This window comes from Sorghum bicolor, chromosome 3, assembly GCF_000003195.3.
Source record: "Sorghum bicolor cultivar BTx623 chromosome 3, Sorghum_bicolor_NCBIv3, whole genome shotgun sequence".
Classification (NCBI taxonomy): domain Eukaryota; kingdom Viridiplantae; phylum Streptophyta; class Magnoliopsida; order Poales; family Poaceae; genus Sorghum; species Sorghum bicolor.
In genome coordinates, this window is record NC_012872.2 from 16633861 (window position 1) to 16653153 (window position 19293).

The 19293-nt window shown below is 40.4% G+C and overlaps 2 protein-coding genes across 3 annotated transcripts; one reads left to right on the forward strand and one right to left on the reverse strand.

Annotated features, from left to right (window-relative positions):
- Nucleotides 555-3947, reverse strand: LOC8086320 (probable L-type lectin-domain containing receptor kinase S.7). The gene is made up of 2 exons (XM_002457730.2): nucleotides 1881-3947; nucleotides 555-956 (listed from the first exon to the last, which is right to left on the reverse strand). The coding sequence occupies exon 1, from the start codon at nucleotides 3885-3887 to the stop codon at nucleotides 1881-1883; it is 2007 nt and encodes a 668-aa protein (XP_002457775.1). The 5' UTR covers nucleotides 3888-3947; the 3' UTR covers nucleotides 555-956.
- Nucleotides 15365-17313, forward strand: LOC110433448. Of its 2 annotated transcripts, none has more exons than XM_021455609.1 (2): nucleotides 15365-15820; nucleotides 16945-17313. In XM_021455609.1, the coding sequence occupies exons 1-2, from the start codon at nucleotides 15584-15586 to the stop codon at nucleotides 17095-17097; spliced, it is 390 nt and encodes a 129-aa protein (XP_021311284.1). In that variant the 5' UTR covers nucleotides 15365-15583; the 3' UTR covers nucleotides 17098-17313. The 2 variants fall into 2 exon arrangements, with proteins under 2 accessions (XP_021311284.1, XP_021311285.1); XM_021455610.1 differs by lacking the exon at nucleotides 16945-17313 and adding an exon at nucleotides 16137-16594.

Here is a 19293-nt window from a genome sequence, read left to right on the forward strand (position 1 = left end):
TATGATATATTTATGAGTAAATATTTTTAAAAAGTTTATTAAATTTGTAGAAAGTTTATTAAAATTACATTTTAGTTTGATATAAGCTTAATATGGTCATAGACTTATATTATAGATGTCATGGTTATTATGAAATAAATTATATTACCTCCATCCTAAATTATAAGATGTTTGACTTTTTTTATCCAAAGTTTGATATACTACATCGATTCTAAATTATAAGACGTTTGACTTTTTTGACCCCCCAAGTTTGACATCTTATTCAAAAAATTTGTGCAAATATAGTCAAATTTAAGTTATTTTTGAAAATTTTTTATTAATAAACCAAGCCACGACAAAAAATTGATATTTTACACAAATTTTTGAATAAGACAAGTTGTCAAACTTGGTATAAAAAAAGTAAAAAATCTTACGATTTGAGATGGATCGAGTAGCTTTTAAATTTTATGAAAATGATAAAACATAAATACTTATGTACCATTTATATCCTCGTATATTTTTTTTCTACCGTTGCACAACATGAGCATGTTTGCTAGTGCTCGATAAAGAGAAACGGAGGGAAACATTTATCAACAAATGGCTCCAATCAGAAAATGCATGTGAATACCATGCTAATGTCAGGTGCTAGAAACATGTGTTATATTCTCCACTAAATCTAGCATTGCCATTTGAAGTCAAGAGTGGCCGCCTCTACAAACTCAACAGGAACCCATTGAGTACGATTTACATCAGTAGCAAGATCAGGACTGTCTACCAAGCTCGACAATCGATATATAACCTCATTTCCAATTTGTAGGATATACATCTGGGTAGCGACATCAAGAGAGTTAACCTCAACAGGAACACATAGATTTGTAACCACATTTCCATTAAGAGTAGGATCAATATCTACAAACTTCACAAGCTATCGGCCAAACTTCAGAGTCCTTCACATAAGAAGTCTTCTCCGCAGTTACCTGTAGATTTAAAGTTCAAGGTTTATAGGCATGGATAACAAAATAGTATTAGGCTCAACAATTCTTCAAAAGATGAAGCCATCTATGCGTACATAAACAAATTTATTGGAAATAAAAACCTGATTGACCAATGCCATTTGGCCAGTTAGCATTATATTGACTTTTGGATAACAGGCATGATAATTCCATTATTGCACTGAAACTCTGAAGGTACAAAACTTTTGACAGTTCAAATTAATCATAGTAGCTAAGTTCCCAAGGTAGAACAGAAAAAAAAAAAGTAAAACCTGTCCAGCTCAATGCATACTCTCAGTTCTTTTGTCAAACTACCCTGTTTTTAACACTTCAAGACAAAATAACTTGTTTACTTCTTGAAAGACTCACAAGTCATTAGCAGCAGGTTAATGTGGCAGAACCACATTCCATCCGTCAGCTATTGCTATTAGCAGTGCAAATGTTGAACCACTAAATTGCAATTGTTGTGCTCAAGGGGGGGATATGCATGTGTGTGCAAAATAACTTCTATATTCTTGTGTGTAATTGGAAAAAAAAATCCACTGTGAGAACTCATCCATGATAACTTATAGTTAGTCATAACTTCATTTCAGGTTTACATAAATCCTGCAGACCTAAAGAAGTCTAATGTCTCATAACAGCACAAGGAATTGTTTTCCCTGTAGGTATTCACGAGTCACAGAACTTCAGTTTTCTGCAGAGTGATGAGCAAGAATCGAACTACAACATCATGTGGAATGAAAAAAAGAAGTTCTAGTCACACAGATACGGACGAATTCTTGAGATAGTCATTAGATTCCCTTACTAGCATAATCTGGACTAAGACATGCGGCATACACAAAAAAAATGGAAAGTAAAAGCATGTAAAAAACATTTCTGAACTATAAACTGACAAGGGAAGTTTATTACCTAGTTTAGGTCAATTTTCAGTTCATACAGATCACTTGAAACTGTACTCTGATTGCGCTCTGAAACTACTCTCTCAAGGTCAACAGGCACATTTGAAACAAACACAAGAAGCGGCTTCTTTCTTGGAACAGGAAGTAACTCATTCTTGCCCTTCAGTATGCCTAGGACTGTCCTCATGACAGGTCTCTCTTCTGAGAACGGATTCACACAGCTCAAACCTAGAAGAAGTAGCCTCATCATTTGCTCATTGTCATACTGTCCACTAAGATATGGATCCGCAGCATCCAGAAGCTTGACTTCTGAGTGCAAATTCCAAACCCAATCAACAATATTCAACATGTTCATACTGCTGGGTGCTTCTCTCTCTATTGGCCGCTTGCCTGTGCAGATCTCAAGTAGCACAACCCCATAGCTGTAGACATCGCTCTTTTCTGTAGCTTTACCCATCTGGAGATACTCAGGTGCAAGGTAACCAAGAGTCCCTGCTGCCAGGGTCGACCGAGGACTCGTGTCATGATCCTTTAACCTTGCAAGCCCAAAATCTCCCAGTCTCGGACTAAAACACGAGTCAAGAAGTATGTTACTGCACTTTATATCCCTGTGGATCACCTGCTTGTCATGTTCTTCATGTAGGTATGCCACCGCAGAAGCAATGCCAACAGCAATGTTGTACCGCTGAGACCAGTCGAGGGTGACATAAAGCTCCGTACCTGAACAAGGATGGAGAGCCTCATCTAGGCTGCCGTTGGACATAAACTCATAGACAAGCAGCAGCTCGTCCCTTTCTGTACACCACCCTTGGAGCTGAACCAGATTGGGGTGCTTCAGGTCAGCAATAATGGTAAGCTCGGCACTGAACTCATTGTAGCTCTCTCTGGATTGCTTCGATCTCTTGACCGCGTACGTGACCCCAGAGTGTGGGCACACTGCCTTGTACACTGTACCGAAACCACCGCAGCCGACCACCATAGAGGGATCGAATCCATTTGTAGCCGAGAAGAGATCTTGGTACATGAACTGCCTCGGTTTACCTGTTATCTTTGCTCCATTTCCCTTGTTAACCACTACAGTACTCCACCTCCATTTCTTCAGATACATTACCACAAACACCATGAGTGCACCAAGGAACGCAATGGGCAAGGGGACAGCAAGCCCCAATACTAGTTTCCTGCGGCGCCCTCGTCCACCCTTCAGGTTCAGGCTGGTTACCCCAGGCGTCGCGGGCGTGCTGGGGACGCTGTCGGACATGCTGTGCGCGGGCCGGGATGCCGTGCCCGTGTCGACAGGCGGCATCCCGGCAGTGAGGAAGGTCCAGCTCTCGACGACGAAGCCGCCGTCGCCGCTGCTCGCGTTGTCCGACGACACCTCGAGGCCGACGAACATGAACTCGGAGAAGCGGACGCCAAGGCCCGCGGCGTCTGAGGACAGAGCTGGAGTCCGAGGCTGCACGCTCGCGTGGCTGAGGAATACCTCGAGGCGCGCCCGGCGCGCGTCGTAGATGACCCAGGAACCGACCCCGTTGCCGTTCCGAAGACCCACAGCGCCGGTGGAGTTCCCGGCAAGTCTCAAACCGGCGGAGTACGCGGAGACGAGGCCCTTGGACGCGTCCAGGGTGATCTCGAGCGGTAGGGACCGGTTTTTGGCCGTGGCGCCGACCGTGAGCGGGTCCGGGATGAGGAGGAAGGACAGGCGCGAAGCGGGGTGCGTGGAGGTGGGCGCGGCGAAGAGCAAGGAGGTGGAGAAGGAGGCATTGGGTGGGAACGGGAGCGGGAGCGGGAAGAGCGCATGGGAGGAAGGCGGCGGGAGCGAGACGGAGTCGGCGCGGAGCGAGGCCCCGCCGAGGAGGGTGAGGTTGCGGAGGGAGAAAGATGGGAAGGAGAACGAGATGGGGGTTTCAGCCGCCTTGGAGGATGGCGCGAGGACGACGACGAGGAGGAGGAGGAGGGGGGCAGCGGTGTCGGGTGCGAGGAAGCGGCGGTGGTGGACTGGTGAGGTTGTTGGAGCCATGGAATGGAAGAGGAGCGCTCATGGAAGAGAGCCAGAGCAGACAGGGTGGCGAGGGCCGGGTTTACATTTTGGAGCAGAGACTCTGTATTTACTTTTAGAAGTTAGAACAAATAGTTTTTTAATCGAATATTACTCCCTCCATCGTAAATTATATAACATTCAACTTTTTTTACTTTCTAAAATACACATTAGACAGTGACGGAGCTTGAAAAAAATTATAGATGATGTTTGCTTATATCCCTAATTTATATGCTTTATTAATTACATATAAATTAGGGACATAAGAAAACATCATTAAATTAATCTTAAACTTTTTTTGAAGGTCTATCTTAGTATAAAAGAGTGACACAAAAAGTTTCATGATCATAGGATATATATACTATCCTACAAAAATCATAGAACATGTACTTATTAATTAAAAGAGCTAATTGTTTAGCATCCAAAAAATACTTACTTTCATAGTTTCACATTCTTTCTGCATAGAGAACATCATGAAAAGGCTACCCAAAAATTTTGATGAATTTACCATGCTCAAACAATTCACTATGAAATTCACAGGTTTAACCATACAAAATAAAAAGGAAAAACCGCTCAAAGTGGCTCAAAATCGCCATGTCCTCTCTCCGGGTGCTAAAAGTGACCGGTTTTGATAGTTGAGGGTGAAAAACAGACGGTTTTGTAGTTGAGGGCTAAAATTAAACTTGACCAATAGTTAAGGGGTTAAAAGTGGACTTAATCCTAATTATATATCCTTCCTAGGCCATTCTCTAAATATTGATATTAGATATAGCCAATTTATTATTCTACTGTAGCATGTAGATTGTCCCTGGAATTTGAGCATTGATTTCTGATTGCCCGTAGCAGAGTACGAGAAGAAACATTAGAGTATATCATGAGGTTCCTCTTTTTCCAAAAGGAAATGCAACTTTAATCATTTTAGGCAAAGTACTTGTATACAACTTAATGTTGGAAGTATTCTGGAAGCAAGGTGTTGAGATGTTTCATTTCCAAGAAACTCGGTTGATAGGTGTAGCCACTAGGTCATTTTCCATTAGATTCCATGCTTATGTATGTAAAAGAAAAGAAAAGCCTCCACCGGTTGGTCTGAACTTAACTGCATCTGCATGTGTTAGCTTGATGCATCTTTATTCTTTAACCTTCTTTTTTTATATGATGCATTCATATACAAACTTGTTGGGAAAAATCTGTTACAAGGGCTCACTATTTTCATTATGTTATTTGCAGAGGTTTTGGTGGAAGAAATGCATGTTTGAGACAAGTACATGCCTAATTTTGTAACGATCATTGGCATTTCTGGCTTCAGTTGTGCAAAGACTTGATTTCAATTTGAAACACATGCTAGCATTGATATGTAGTGACTCTGTTATATTTTTTTTTGACTTTTCTTATTTTTTAAGACGCTTCTATACTACTATATCTATAGTGAAGTTATCAAATAAGCCAAGACTTGTTCCTAGAATCCTAGGCATTGTAGATCTGCAATAAAAAAGCACGAGTCATAGGAAGGCCTGAACCGTGCTTTCTAGAGCTGTTGGATCCCATCATCCATCTCCCCCTGCAACTCCTTCCAAACAGCAGCAGGGAAATAATCCACCACGTGAAATCCTGGTAGGGGGATTTGCATGTCCAAAAAAAATTCCTCCCCCTCTGTTTTTCCCCTGGAATCTACAGGAATTTGTTTTTTGCTACCACAGGTGCTCGTGTGGAGGAGTTGCTATTGCAAATACCCCCCAAAGTTTCAGAGGAGATGAATAACTCCCTTATTCGACCGTTTATGGCAGAAGATGTGAAGGGAGGACTTGATGCAATTGGAGACTTCAAAGCGCCGGGTTCTGATGGTATGACCACTTTGTTTTATAAAAAGTTCTGGGAGACGGTGGATGAGTATATCACGAAGGAGGTGTTGCAATTCCTAAATGGGGGCATCCTCCCACATGACTGGAACAAAACTGTCATAGTGCTGATCCCGAAGGTGCTGAATCCTGAAAGTTTGAAGGACCTAAGGCCCATCAGCTTGTGCAATGTTCTGTACAAGATTGCTTCTAAAGTGTTGGCTAGCCGACTGAAGGTGATTCTCCCAGAAATTATTTCACAGAACCAAAGTGCATTTATTCCTAGGCGTCTCATTACTGATAACATTCTGGTAGTACATGAGCTGACACATTTTCTTCAGAATAAGAGAAGTGGTGGGGATTGTTTTGCAGCTCTAAAACTTGATATGACTAAGGCCTATGATAGGGTCGAATGGCACTTCTTGAGGTGGATGATGGAGAAAATGAGTTTTGATAGCAGATGGATCAATCTGATAATGCAATGTGTGTCCACGGTCTCATACAAAATAAAGGTTAACGGTGAGCTAATGGAGGAAATTGTCCCAACAAGAGGATTGCGATAGGGGGATCCCCTCTCTCTATATCTTTTTCTCATATGTGCTGAGGGGTTTTTAGGCCTGTTGAATGAAGCTGAAAGAGTGGGGAATCTGGAGGGGGTTACTATATGTGCAAATGCACCAAGCATAACTCATTTATTATTTGTGGATGATTCTTTGCTACTCCTGAAAGTCAATGAAGGGAATGTAAATTATCTGTGACATGTGCTGCAGTTATATGAGGACTGCTTGGGGCAGGTGATTAATAAAGAGAAGTCGTCAATTTTGTTCAGTAAGAACTGTGGACAAGAGAGAAAACTAGATTTTATGGCTGCACTAGACTTGTCCCAAGAAGCGAGAAGTGATAAGTATCTAGGGTTGCCAGTGTATATGGGAAGATCTCGTTCTAAAATGTTTGCATATCTAAAAGATAGAGTGTGGAAACGTATACAAGGTTGGAAGGAGAAGTTACTGTCAAGAGCAGAAAAAGAAACAATAATTAAGGCTGTGGCACAAGCAATCCCTAGCTATGCCATGTCCTGTTTTGATCTCACCAAATCGCTATGTGATGAGATTAGCATAGTAATATGCAGATTTTGGTGGGCACAACAAGAGAATGAGAAGAAGCTCCATTGGCTTTCCTAGCAAACTCTATCATGCCGTAAGGAGAAAGGGGGGCTGGGCCGGGATATAGAGACCTGCATCTATTCAACCTTGCCATGTTAGCAAGACAAAGCTGGCGCTTAATTCAGCAACCGGATTCATTGCGCGCCCGTCTACTCAAAGCAAAGTATTGGCCTGATGGCAATCTATGGGGTGTTAAGGAAGGACCGGGAATTTCATATACCTGGTGAAGTTTGATTAGAGGTTTATGTGCTATGGAGAAAGGAATTATTTGGAGAATAGGGGATGGTACAAATGTTCGTATTTGGGAAGATCCATGGATTCCGACAGGGACTACCAGAAGGCCAAGAACACCTCGTGGAAATACTGTTCTGTCCAGAGTCTCTGATCTGATTGATCCCTATACTAGTACCTGGGACGCCAAGCTAGTGAAGGATATCTTTTGGGCAGAAGATGTGCCTAATATTTTGGCTATCCCAGTGCATGTTGATCGTGAAGACACGGTGGCCTGGCATTTTGACAACAATGGTATGTTTTCAGTAAAATCAGCTTATCATGTGTTGGAGGACGAAGTTCAACACATCATGTCTTGCAAAAGGGTGAATCATCTAATGCTCAGAGTAACTGTGGAAGCATGCTTTGGAAGAGGATCTGGCGCCTCCCTAGACCTCCCAAGATTAAGCTGCTGTTGTGGAGGGTTGCCCATAATAGTTTGGCTTTCAAGCTGAACATCAACAAGAGGGGTATTAACCTGGATACTAAGTGCCTGGTCTGCTCCAGATTCAATGAGGATGGGGCTCACTATTTTTTGAAATGTAAAGTTGTTCGATAGTGTTGGAGGGAATTGGGCATGGAGACGATCAGGATCCAATCCAACTGCTGACAACACCTAATGCTGAAGAATTTGTAACAGAGGTGTTAAAACTGGGAACTCACGTAAGCATTATGGTTGTAGTCTTGCTTTGGTGCTGGTGGGATATGAGAAACAAAATGAATACTGGTGAGCTGATGCCCTTAAGCCAGGAGACGGTGTGGACAGTAAAGAGCATGGTGCAAGATATACTGAAAGATGAGCCCAGTACTCCCTCATCGGTGACAATCAAAATTCAGAGATGGTCTTTGCCACCCTTGAACTATCTTAAGATCAATCTAGATAGAGCGTATCAGGTGGATTCTAAGAATGGGGCCTGGGACTTTATAATTGAGGATCATGAAGGTTCAACTGTGTTGGCCGGTGCAAGGAATTTGGGGGTTGTGCATGATGCCGTATTGGCTGAAACATGGGCATGCAAACAGGCATTAGATGTGGCAGTACACTTCGGCATATCGCAGGTGCTGATCGAGACTGACTCTTCCCAGCTAAAGGATGCGCTCTCTTCATCTTCCGGTGATCTTGCCATTGGTGGAGGTCTTTTCAAAGACATTCGGGAGATGCTTTAGGACAATTTCAATTGTTTAAGTATTTGTAAAATTCCAAGATCCTATAACTCTTGTGCACATGACCTTGCTAGTTTGGGTAAGAGTTGGGACCCGGGTCAGTACCATGTGTGGGCTGACCCCTTTCCTGAGTTTGTAACTTGTTGCCAAGCTCACGATTTGGCTGGGCAACAATCTGTTAAAACAAGTCCACAAAGCCTAATTAAGGATAAAAAAAGTAGGCCTTAGTGATTTAGAAAAGCATGGAGGGTCGGTTGGATAAGGTGCTCTGGAATATCCACTCGCAACAAATTGACTACTCCCTCAATCACTGAATGAATCATTCCTAAATAGTCTTTAGACTCTTTTATGTTTAAACAATTTTATAGAAAAGGACACATATATTTATGAAATCAATAAGCATGTTGTAAAAATATATTTTATGGTCTATCTAATATGTGTTCTATTCTATAAATTCAGTTAAACTTAAAATTGACTTAAGACAACTCTAGAAATTTATTTGTTCATGAACAAAAGTAGTATCATACAAAATTTTATACCGGCATCTAATGATTTTCTATCCATACTCGTACTTCTCACCTATGATACTCATGGGTACCTCCACCCTCAAGTAAAATTATCATTAGAATAGATGTAATTCTTTGTAATTTTTAGCACCGATGGGTGAAATGACATACGCGCATCTATACATGCGAGTAGAATCTTGTACTCATTGCATACCCTTATGTGAAATTCGTATGCCTACAACTATCGAGTACAATACCATGGGTACTCTCGTCTATTGGCTATTGGTAGGATTACTATCCCTAATGAAGACTCGATGAGGTCTTCAATAGTTTGTCAACCTTTGTCAGAAGGTCCATGGTAGGTTTCAAAGATGTGCTTCTCTTAACCTTATCTTGGTAATATGTGGCGTGTTTTGAAGGCATTTTATTGCCAAGCTAGTTTATCATTTAGTAGAGAAAAAAATAGATGGTTAAAGTTTGGCTTTTGGTGGTTAAAGTTTTGTTAGGTAGGTGTAGGTCATTCTTATTGTCGAAGGAGTTGTCTTTGCTTTAAGAGTCACATATTCAATAATGGTTTTTCTTCCCACTTTGTTGAGAACATGGCTACCTAGAACAGAGATGGGGATTGGGTCAATCATTGTGGAGCTAGACCTCATGGTTAAGTGGATAGAGTGTGTAGAGCGGATCTTCCCTTAGTGTCTTGTGGTATAGTGGAGTTGTGTAGTTTGGACAAGCTAGCAGGAAGCATGTTGCATTTCTAAGTTAATATTTCTTCATGTGTTGCTCTCCCAGGCTAATAATACCTAGATTTATGCCTCTACATTTATCTTTTGCATGGGTGAATCCAGGTTGGCCCAACTGGGTGTAGCCGCACCTAGGCCAAAATTGCAAAAGCCTTATAATATAAGGTTTCCTACCCTGTTTGCACCCCCTTGGCCCAAACAGCCTAGCGCGGAGAGCCCCCAACAGCCCACATAGCATAATCTCAAGTACGTGGGAATCATATCCACTACGGCCATTCATGACTCTTTGACTGCCGCTTCGTGTTTCTGCTCCTAGTCCTTCCCTCTCTTTCTCATTCTGCTCGTTGATTCCTCTTTCTGTCTCCCCTCCACAAACAAGTGATCAGATTAGGCATCAAGCTTTGGTCTTTGGTCGGCGATGGTCTCCTGGGTTTCCTGGCCGAGGCTGGGGGACTGCTACAGTCCGATCATTCGGACCGAAAACTTGGTCCGATGATTCCCGCGCTTTGTTTCCCGCCCACCCCACTACAAACTTCTAACCCTTGCGCAATGATGAGAAAACGTTGCAATAAGCCCAATTTTGTTGTAAAAGGTAGTTCATACCACGTAATCACATTCGTTGGCAATGGATGCAAAAAGTCACGTTGCAATAGGAACTTGCAACCGTTGCTAGTTTGGCGTTGCATGAGTTAGCTTTTCTTGCAACGTTGTCAAGCATTGCAACAGGACATTATCGCAACATTCACTGGCGTGGCAATATAAGCACTTGCCACGTTCATCTTCGTAGCGAGAGGTGGTAAATGCAACGAGCAATAGCATGGCAATAGATTTTTGTTGCCATGCTAGATTTTTGTTGCCTAAGGTGTTGTTGCCATGACCGTTGTGTCGTGGCAAGTAAATCATTTGCCACGCAAATTTAATCGTTGTGAGAGAGTGTACATTATTACCACGCTTGTCTTGGCGTGGCAATAGTATCATTTGCCATGCAAATTTATCCGTTGCAAGATACTGTTCTTTATTGCCACGACCACGTTGTCATTGCAACAGTATTATTTGCCACACAATTTTAATCGTTGCGATATTCAATTCATTATTGCCACGACATCGAGGCCATTGCAATAGTAGAATTTGCCATGTAAATTTATTTGTTGTGGAAGATTAATTGTTATTGCAACAATAGTCATGCGTGGCAATAGTATTATCTGCAACGTAAATAATTCTGTTGCCATACACATATTGCCACACATCATGGCTCGTAGGTATAGCTTTTATTGTAACGCTGTTAGCATTTGATTTTGGTTTAGTAAATTATCATCACAAATCAATAAACCATATCAAAAGCAATTGCACTCGTGTACATTAATTAATTAATCATTCAACGTGTTGCCAAACCCATGAAATAGTGGCTAAAACCATAAATTAGTGTACAATTAACTTATTATTTGATAACTTTTTACAAACTTCCTAATCAATGCAGAACATGAGAAATTTGTGGCAGCCCAACATATCATCTCCTCGGCTACGTCCTCGCTTGATTATGAGCCTCCCACTGAAACCTTGTCCACCTACTGTCAAAAGAATATGATTGGGATTTTAGGACAATATTAAGATTACTAATTTTTACACAAATGTAAAGATATGATATAAAATGATTCTAATCCTTAGTATATAAAGGCAATTTTTAAAGGACGCAATTATTACAGTAGCAGCTGCCTTCTCTGAATTTTTAAGGCAGCAGCAGTTTAGTTGATTAGAAAAATCATAACTTGAGTTGTAGACAACCAAAAATTATATTATTTAACAATACAGAAAGCCCATGAAATTCTCTATATCTTTATAATTATTTGTTAAATAAGATTCTGCAGTTATCTTGGTCAAAAAACACAAACACCCACTGCTGTCCAGACCCAAAACCTGACCGACTACTTTCAAAATTCATAACTCTGAATTCTCTGGGTCTAAAATCATGACCATTCATGATGACAAACATCTCTAAACCCTCTACAAATTTTGTATTATCAGGTATCACAGAAAAGGTAGATTACTACTTGGAACAGTTCACCCAATCAAACCTGCACAAGCTGCAGTTTTCAGCACACATGTTCAATGTATTTTCTACATTTCCTAGTTCAACAGGAAAGCCACATTTCATTATATCATGCAAGAATTTAGATTCCAATTATCTGGTCGTTACCTTCCTCCTTTTGAGATTATTTCTTGTTCTATTCATCAGCTGCTGTGAAGTGATATATGTCTTCGATGCAGTCACATTTGTAGTGTTTTCATTAAAAAGAGCTTTGCTGGGAGGTGCAGTACTTCTAGTGGAGCGAGTAGGTGCTGGTGCACCGTTTTGTACAGTGACATCACTTCCAGGCTGAGTCTACAAACATCAAATTATTTGATCTATTTTAGCTACAGCTCAAGGTACATAGCTCAAGATACATGGAACAAAGTGAAATAATGTGATTACCTCCTGTAACCCATCTTCATTTTCATTTTCATATCCAGCGGTCTCTTCCTCCTCTTGTATGGTTGGTGCAACTTGTATACTAGCATTGTTTTGTGGGGTACTCTACACATAAATATTAGGGGTGAATGATTAGGCATCAAAATCATATATAAGATTATCAAGAGTACAAATGATAAAAGAATATTCTAATACCATAATCATAGCTCCTTCTTTGTGCTGTGCTAGCATATTAAGAAATTCTTGCTTCATTTCTTCTCTTAAGTTTGTCTTAGCTTTTTCCAGCTCCTCATGCATCCTTCTCCTATTTTCTTCTTTCTCCCTTTCCCTTTCTACAGCTTCTTGTGCAATATGTTCTTTGAGCTTGTCAACCTCTGCTTCTAAAACAATGCTCTTCTCCCTAGCTGCAGCTTGAGCACGTGCATGTACTTCAAGGTTCTCTTTCATAAGTTCTCTGCGAGTTCGATATGTAGCCAAATATCCATGGCCATGTAATTTGGATGATTTGATTTGTGTTGTTTCTTTGTAACATGACTGAAAAATCATGTTCTCCTCAATAGTTGTAAGTGCTGGTCTATCAGGTTCTAATCCGATCTCTCCAATTTTCATTGTTGCATTTTCCTAAGTTAAATAACAGAACCTGTAAAGAGTTGCTTGACACCAACAGCTATAAAGAGGTTGATGTAACATTTACTTACATATACTGAAGCCGATATAGGATTTGACCATGTGCCATGTTTTGTGTGAGTGGTCCTCCAAAGAAGAAGATCACTTGGCTCTTCACCGGTTTCTTGGTCTCTCTAGGATGCCAAAAAGTTCAGCACAAAAGTATTGCATCATACAAGGAGGACTAGATTAGTGTATATAATGATTACCAGCTCAAAGCTACATTGTGAGAAGTTCTTTGAACCCATCACATGCTTGGTTCTTTGTTGCTGACGGTTGGAGGAGTTCTGGCTGCTAAGTTTCTGCAGAATGAGAATAAATAGTATGTAACAATGTAACTTTGGTCCATCAATTTTGTTTGACAAAGTAGATTTTAGTAAAACTAACCTTGAATTTATCAGATCCAAAATACAACTGCAAGTAGTGCCACTCAAAAAGGTGTATTTCTTCAGGTTTATTTTGTATCCTCTCACCATAACTATTGTAAGCCCTGCATGTAGCACTCAGATCAGATCTCCATCCTCTATAGCGCTCCTTGGCAATTTTCTATATTTTATCTTTTCTTTTGTCCACATCATCAATGTTGATGAAGTTCCACCTAAGCTGTTCACAATTAAAAAACAATGAAATATTTTATCAGAACTAGTATAATGCCCATGCTAACGTTATGGTGGCGTGTAGAAAAATAAATCATTAAAAACTAAAAACTTTCATTCCAGTGCAACAATACTAATCATCTAGTGCAACAGTACTAATCCTAGTTGGAGAGCCTGAAATAAACTTATTTAATGAAACATACTACATGACAAAGAAAAATCATCCACTTCGCTTCACACATCCAATTTGTCAAATAAGTGATCAACACTCTCCTAAAGTCATATAAACAACTCTCCTTTGAGAGGTTAACTGAACATTCCTTTTTGTATACAAAGGGAAGGGTTTACAGAATATGCTTTCAGCTGACATCTAAACTAAAAGGCATAATGGTTGGGCATGAAGCAACATGAGGAAATAAACAATCAAGAAAAGAAATCTAAGAGCATCTGAGGAATAAATTCATTAGGTTAGTACGATGACATTAGCATAAATGAATATGTCAACATCACAATTTCTACATCTCCACACTCACTTTTTTGGATAGAATAGAGGCACACACATTTACACAGTTCAGTCATGATATACTATCTTCTGCAATCATATTGACCCTAAACATTTTGTATAACAATGGCTAACTAAGTTGATTTAGTCATAATGACCTTGCTGATTCAATAGACGAACCCCACTAAAGCTATTATCAATTTTCACTCAGACAGTAAAAGAGTAACGACAATGTTCCTTAATAAAAAATAGTACACATCATACCAGTATCTCTTCTGCAATTTCTAGTTTGACTTCTTCCTTTATATCCTTCCAACTATTTACTCCGATTAGTGGGGCCCATTTCCTTGTAAATATAACAACCTCATCGACAAATGCACGGGTATTTGGTCCAATGGGTCCTCCACGGCTTTCTGAAAATTCGATTGGGAGTGTATGAATGCGTTCCTTAACTCTCTTGTTTCCTACTGTTAATCCTTTAACAGTGCCACGACCTCTTTTCTTGCGTTCATTGGAGCCATGTCCTTGCAAAATAGACAATAACAACGTTGAGCTAAAGTAGTTCTCAATTAAGATATGTGAAGCCAATATTAAAAGTACATGCATTAACACAAACCATTGCCCTCGTCTCTTGTCTTCCTTGCATGGCTTGGCCTATTTGAGGGTGGTGTTGCGTTGCTTCTGTTGCTTTCGTCATCTTCGTCTATGATTGCATCAGTGTCACGTTGCTCAACAAATACCACTGCACACAAGGTTAAAGTTTTAGTTTTTTTAAAAAATAGTACTAAACAACATTGGTTCAAGAAGAAAAATAAATTACTAATTTCTGGAATGTCCCAGTCGGAGGTGCGACGCATGGCGACCGGACATGGGCGGCCAGGGGCGGATCGGGAGCAAAGGTCAGGTTGGCGGTGGACCAGGGAGGAGATTTATGTTTGATGTTGAGTATGATAAGTTTTGGGTTGGGATCCTTTCCATGTGCATGACCCAGACTAAGGAATAGGTGTTGTATTTAGGTTCTCATTGTTGGAGATAATTTAACATAGGAAGATAGGCAAAATGATATGCCACTAAATGGAATATGATTAGTGGACAGGATACAAATATGTTTTTAAAAATAAATTTAGTTGGAATGATTAGCATATAATTAGAAAAAAAGAATTTGATACTTATTTATAGAAATATGTTTTTTTTTAAATAAAGTCAGTAGGAATGATTAGAATAGAATTAGAAAAAATTAGAATATGATATTTAGTTACTAGTTTGACACGATAGAAATATGTTTTATAAAATATAAATTAAGTTGTAATGATTAGTATAGAATTAGAAAACAAAAAAGTTGGCACTTCAGTGGGCGTTTTTACTTTCGATGATGACAGAGAACAGACACTGTAGCACTTTCGTTTGTATTTGACAAATATTGTCCAATCATAGATTAACTAGGCTCAAAAGATTCGTCTCGTAAATTTTAAAGGAAGATTGAGGACGAAATCTGCTTCAGACCTGTCCACCGTGTACCCTGTATTTAAATTTTGGTCACTCGGCACAATTCAGTTTGGTACTCTGCGCGGCAACTAAGCTCAAAACCACCCGTGCCTCTAAAATTCCCCAATCTTATCTCCCACCGCACCACAGCTCCTTATCCTCTGGTTCTCCAACGTATGAACACGATGATTTCAGGCGGCGGCGCATCCACATAGTCTCACTGCTTCCGGCTCCCCGATCCTCATTCTTGCATCTTCATTCTTCGGCCTAGTTGAGCGACGATGGCAGACGGCGGTCCTCTACTTCTGGCGAGAAGCGGCAGGGCAGGTGCCGGGGACGTGCCCCGCAAGGAGGCGAGAGCTGTTGGGGCCTGCTGCTGGCCTGGGACGATGACCGATGGCTACTGCATCCAGCTGCTAGGGCCGGCCAAGGGAGGTTGGAAAGGGCCGCCGTGGAGCGCGCAGCAGCTCTGTCACAGCGCCCGAGCGCCGACATGCAGTCCATTAGTGCGACCAAAGGTGAGGGATTTGATTTTCCGATTAACGATTAAGATCCTTCCCAACTGTACTTATCTAATAGCACGAAGACTGTAACATCATTTTTTTCCTGCATCTCTGAACAAGCGTTAATTTTGGTGATTACTGAACTGTGCCAACAAATAGTACAGTCAACATGTCTCCAGTTTTTCGATAATGATGCAATCTGACTGAAAGTTGTTTTGCCAATTAATTTCTAGAAAATTAGGTTTATAGTTTTCCTATAATTTTGCAACAATAAAGTTACTGAATTTGAGTTCCTGTAATGAGTTGCACATGACTTGGTTTGATTCTGCAGGTATGCAGTGGCTGGTCAACTAACCCAAGAAAGATATGTAAATAGCTTTGGAGTAGTTTTTTGGAGCTTTTGATAGGTAGAATGCCTGCGGACCATAATGCCTAGAGGCTAGCAGAGCCTGGTAACTTGGTTATGTTCACTTGATAATTTAGTGCCAGAGGGTCTATGTTAAACCTGTATGGTTTACACAACTCTTAAATGGGCAGATTGTAGATGGCAAAGATAGCCACCTGCAGCAGAACGTCCATGTGCACAACAAGCAACAGATGGATAATGAGGGAGGCATGGAAGAAGGTAGTCCAGTCACAGTGCCAATTCCCACTTAGCCTCTGAAAACATATAAACTTCTCTGAACCAGTTGGCATATAAATTTCATCAACCAATTTGCCAATGTTGTGGTGCCTGATCGTTTGCCCTGATGTTTTTTATGCTTGTGCTAGAAAATTATCCTACTCTTACTGTCAGTGTCAGTATTTGGTGCACATCATTTACATTCTCATGCGTTGTAGGAAACCAAAACAAATGATGCAGCTCTAGGCATGCACAATTAATGCACTATTTTGAATTTTGGCATGTGCGATAAGCTGCATTAGTCTGCATAGTTGCTATAAATCAAAAGTCAATTGTATCCATGAAACATATCCTTAAAAATGTGAAATAAATGTGCACAAGTTCACAATTGCCTCACTTCTTAATTGAAAAAATTAGACAAAAAATCATCATCAGAATCTTCTCCTGGAGTACTAAATGGAGGGAGCACTCCATCATTAATGTAAGTGTCATCTGGGTCTTCGTCTTCATCAAACAGGTCATCGTGCTCAGGTTCAGACATGGCTGTTGCAATAGCATGCTTAATAACAGAAGCATCAACAGTAGCCCCATGAAGGCCAAACCTACTCCAAGCGGTGACATCTTCATTTTGTTGTTCAACATTCATATCTTCTACTCCTATAACAACTGAGTCCAGATCGAGCTCGCCCATATTGTCAGTGCCTTCTGCTTCTGGCATGGCAAAGAGATTTCTAGGCTGCACTCTAAGGACAGTGTACCAATTTGGTTTCTTCATATTTCTTACATAAAATACTTGCTCGGCTTGTGTGCTCAGGATGTAAGGTTCATCTGAATACCTAAACCGAGTGATATCAATTTCGATGACCCCATATTTATCCTTAATGTACCCTCTCGTTCTGCTACTACTTGCTGCAGGGACATCAAACCATACACACTGGAACAACATGACTTCCTTGTCTCCATGGAAATCAAGGCAAATGATTTTCTTTAGCACGCCATACCAGCCCATATTGCCTGTATTTGCATCGCCCTTCACGAATATACCACTATTTTGAGTAGTTAAGCAGTTCTCTATGGAAGAGATGCGAAAAAGCAAGCCATTTATGAAACACCTATTGAACACACGAGCACGAGGGTCTGGACCACGAGTTAGATAATAAATCATGTCATCTATTTTCCCTTGTGCATGTAATATGCTGATCTGCATTTAATCATTTTAAAAATATGTTAGGGACTAATAAATCGATAAAGTAGCTAGCCTATGTAACCTGAAAAAATAAAATATTAATAAATATATTAGTTTAGAACAATAAATTTCTAGGAAGCAATAAAAATATATTAGGGACGACTTACTTTACGCTCAAACCATGATACAAACTCCTCCTTGTGTCTTTTATCAACATGCCTTGAACTAATTTTCTTCAGCTCATCCATATGCGCACTATCCACAATAATTGAAAATACTTACATATATATTTTAAACATTCATGACCACCATAAATAATAATTTAAAATATAGCTTACTTTATCCATGGAGTGACTTCATCACAGTTGGTTAATATGTAATGCCTCATCCTATGCATTTCAATATCAGAAACATTCTCGAGAGTACTTCCTTTCCTACTATAGTCAAGGCTCCCAAATATACTTAGCCCAGATGGTGGTTCACTAGCAGCAGCGTTTTCATGACGCTCTGGACGATTAAGCTTGGTACTAATATTTTCAAAAAAACGAGAACAAAATGTGAGGCACTCCTCAGATATATACCCCTCTGCAATTGAACCTTCAGGGCGTGCTTTATTCTTTACATAGCCTTTAAGAGTACGAAGATACCTCTCAACTGGATACATCCATCTATAACAAACGGGCCTCCAAGTCTAGCTTCATCAGCAAGATGAACCGGTAAGTGCATCATAATATCAAAAAAAGCTGGTGGAAAAATCATCTCCAGCCGACAAAGAGTCTCCCTAATCGAAGTTCTTAGTTTTTTAATTTCTGAAAACTCCAACTCCTTTGAACATAGCGAGTTAAAGAATCTACTTAGCTCCATCAATGGGGTCACCACATCTTCAGGCAATATGTTGCGCACCACTAAAGGCAAAAGTTTTTGCAAGATTATGTGTAGGTCATGAGTTTTAAGTCCAGAAAGCTTGCAACCATTAATGTCCACACATCTCCGAATATTTGCGGCATAACCATCCGGAAACTTGACGCCATGTAAAAATTTGCACAGAATTTCCTTGTCATCCTTACCTAGAGAGTATAATGCTGGTGGCAAGGTGTACTTACCCTTTTCAAGCACCGGATGCTGATCTGGCCTTATACCCATTTGTTGCATATCAAGTCGAGCCTTCTCACTGTCCTTGCATTTACCTTGTAACTCCAACAAAGTCCCTAGTAAGCTCTCACATATGTTCTTCTCAATATGCATGACATCCAAATTATGTCGTACTAGCAATGATTTCCAGTAAGGAAGCTGAAAGAAAATACTCTTCTTCCTCTAGTTGTGCCACCTATTTTCTTCATCACGTTGCTTCCTTTTCTTTGTCTCCTTTCCAAAAGTCACTTGTTGGAAACTTTCATAGTCCTGCAGCACCTGCTCACCATTGAGCGGCACTGGAGCTTCCCTAGTTTCAGCCTTGTTATTGAAGCTCGTCTTGTTCCTTCACCACTTATGGTTCATGGGCAGAAATCGGCGATGTCCTAGGTAGCAATGCTTTGATCCATGTTTTAACCACAAATAATCAGTATTCTTGTGACAATAAGGACAAGCAAACTTACATTTTGTGCTCCAACCAGATAACATTGCATATGCAGGGAAATCATTAATGGTCCACAACAGAATTGCATGTAGTGTAAAATTCTT

Coding starts and splice junctions, on each gene's coding strand:
- LOC110433448 (XM_021455609.1), top strand. CDS start 15,584: ATGGCAGACGGCGGTCCTCTACTTCTGGCGAGAAGCGGCAGGGCAGGT. Junction 15,821..16,944: donor GTCCATTAGTGCGACCAAAG/GTGAGGGATTTG, acceptor TTCATCAAACAG/GTCATCGTGCTCAGGTTCAG.
- LOC8086320 (XM_002457730.2), bottom strand. CDS start 3,887: ATGGCTCCAACAACCTCACCAGTCCACCACCGCCGCTTCCTCGCACCC.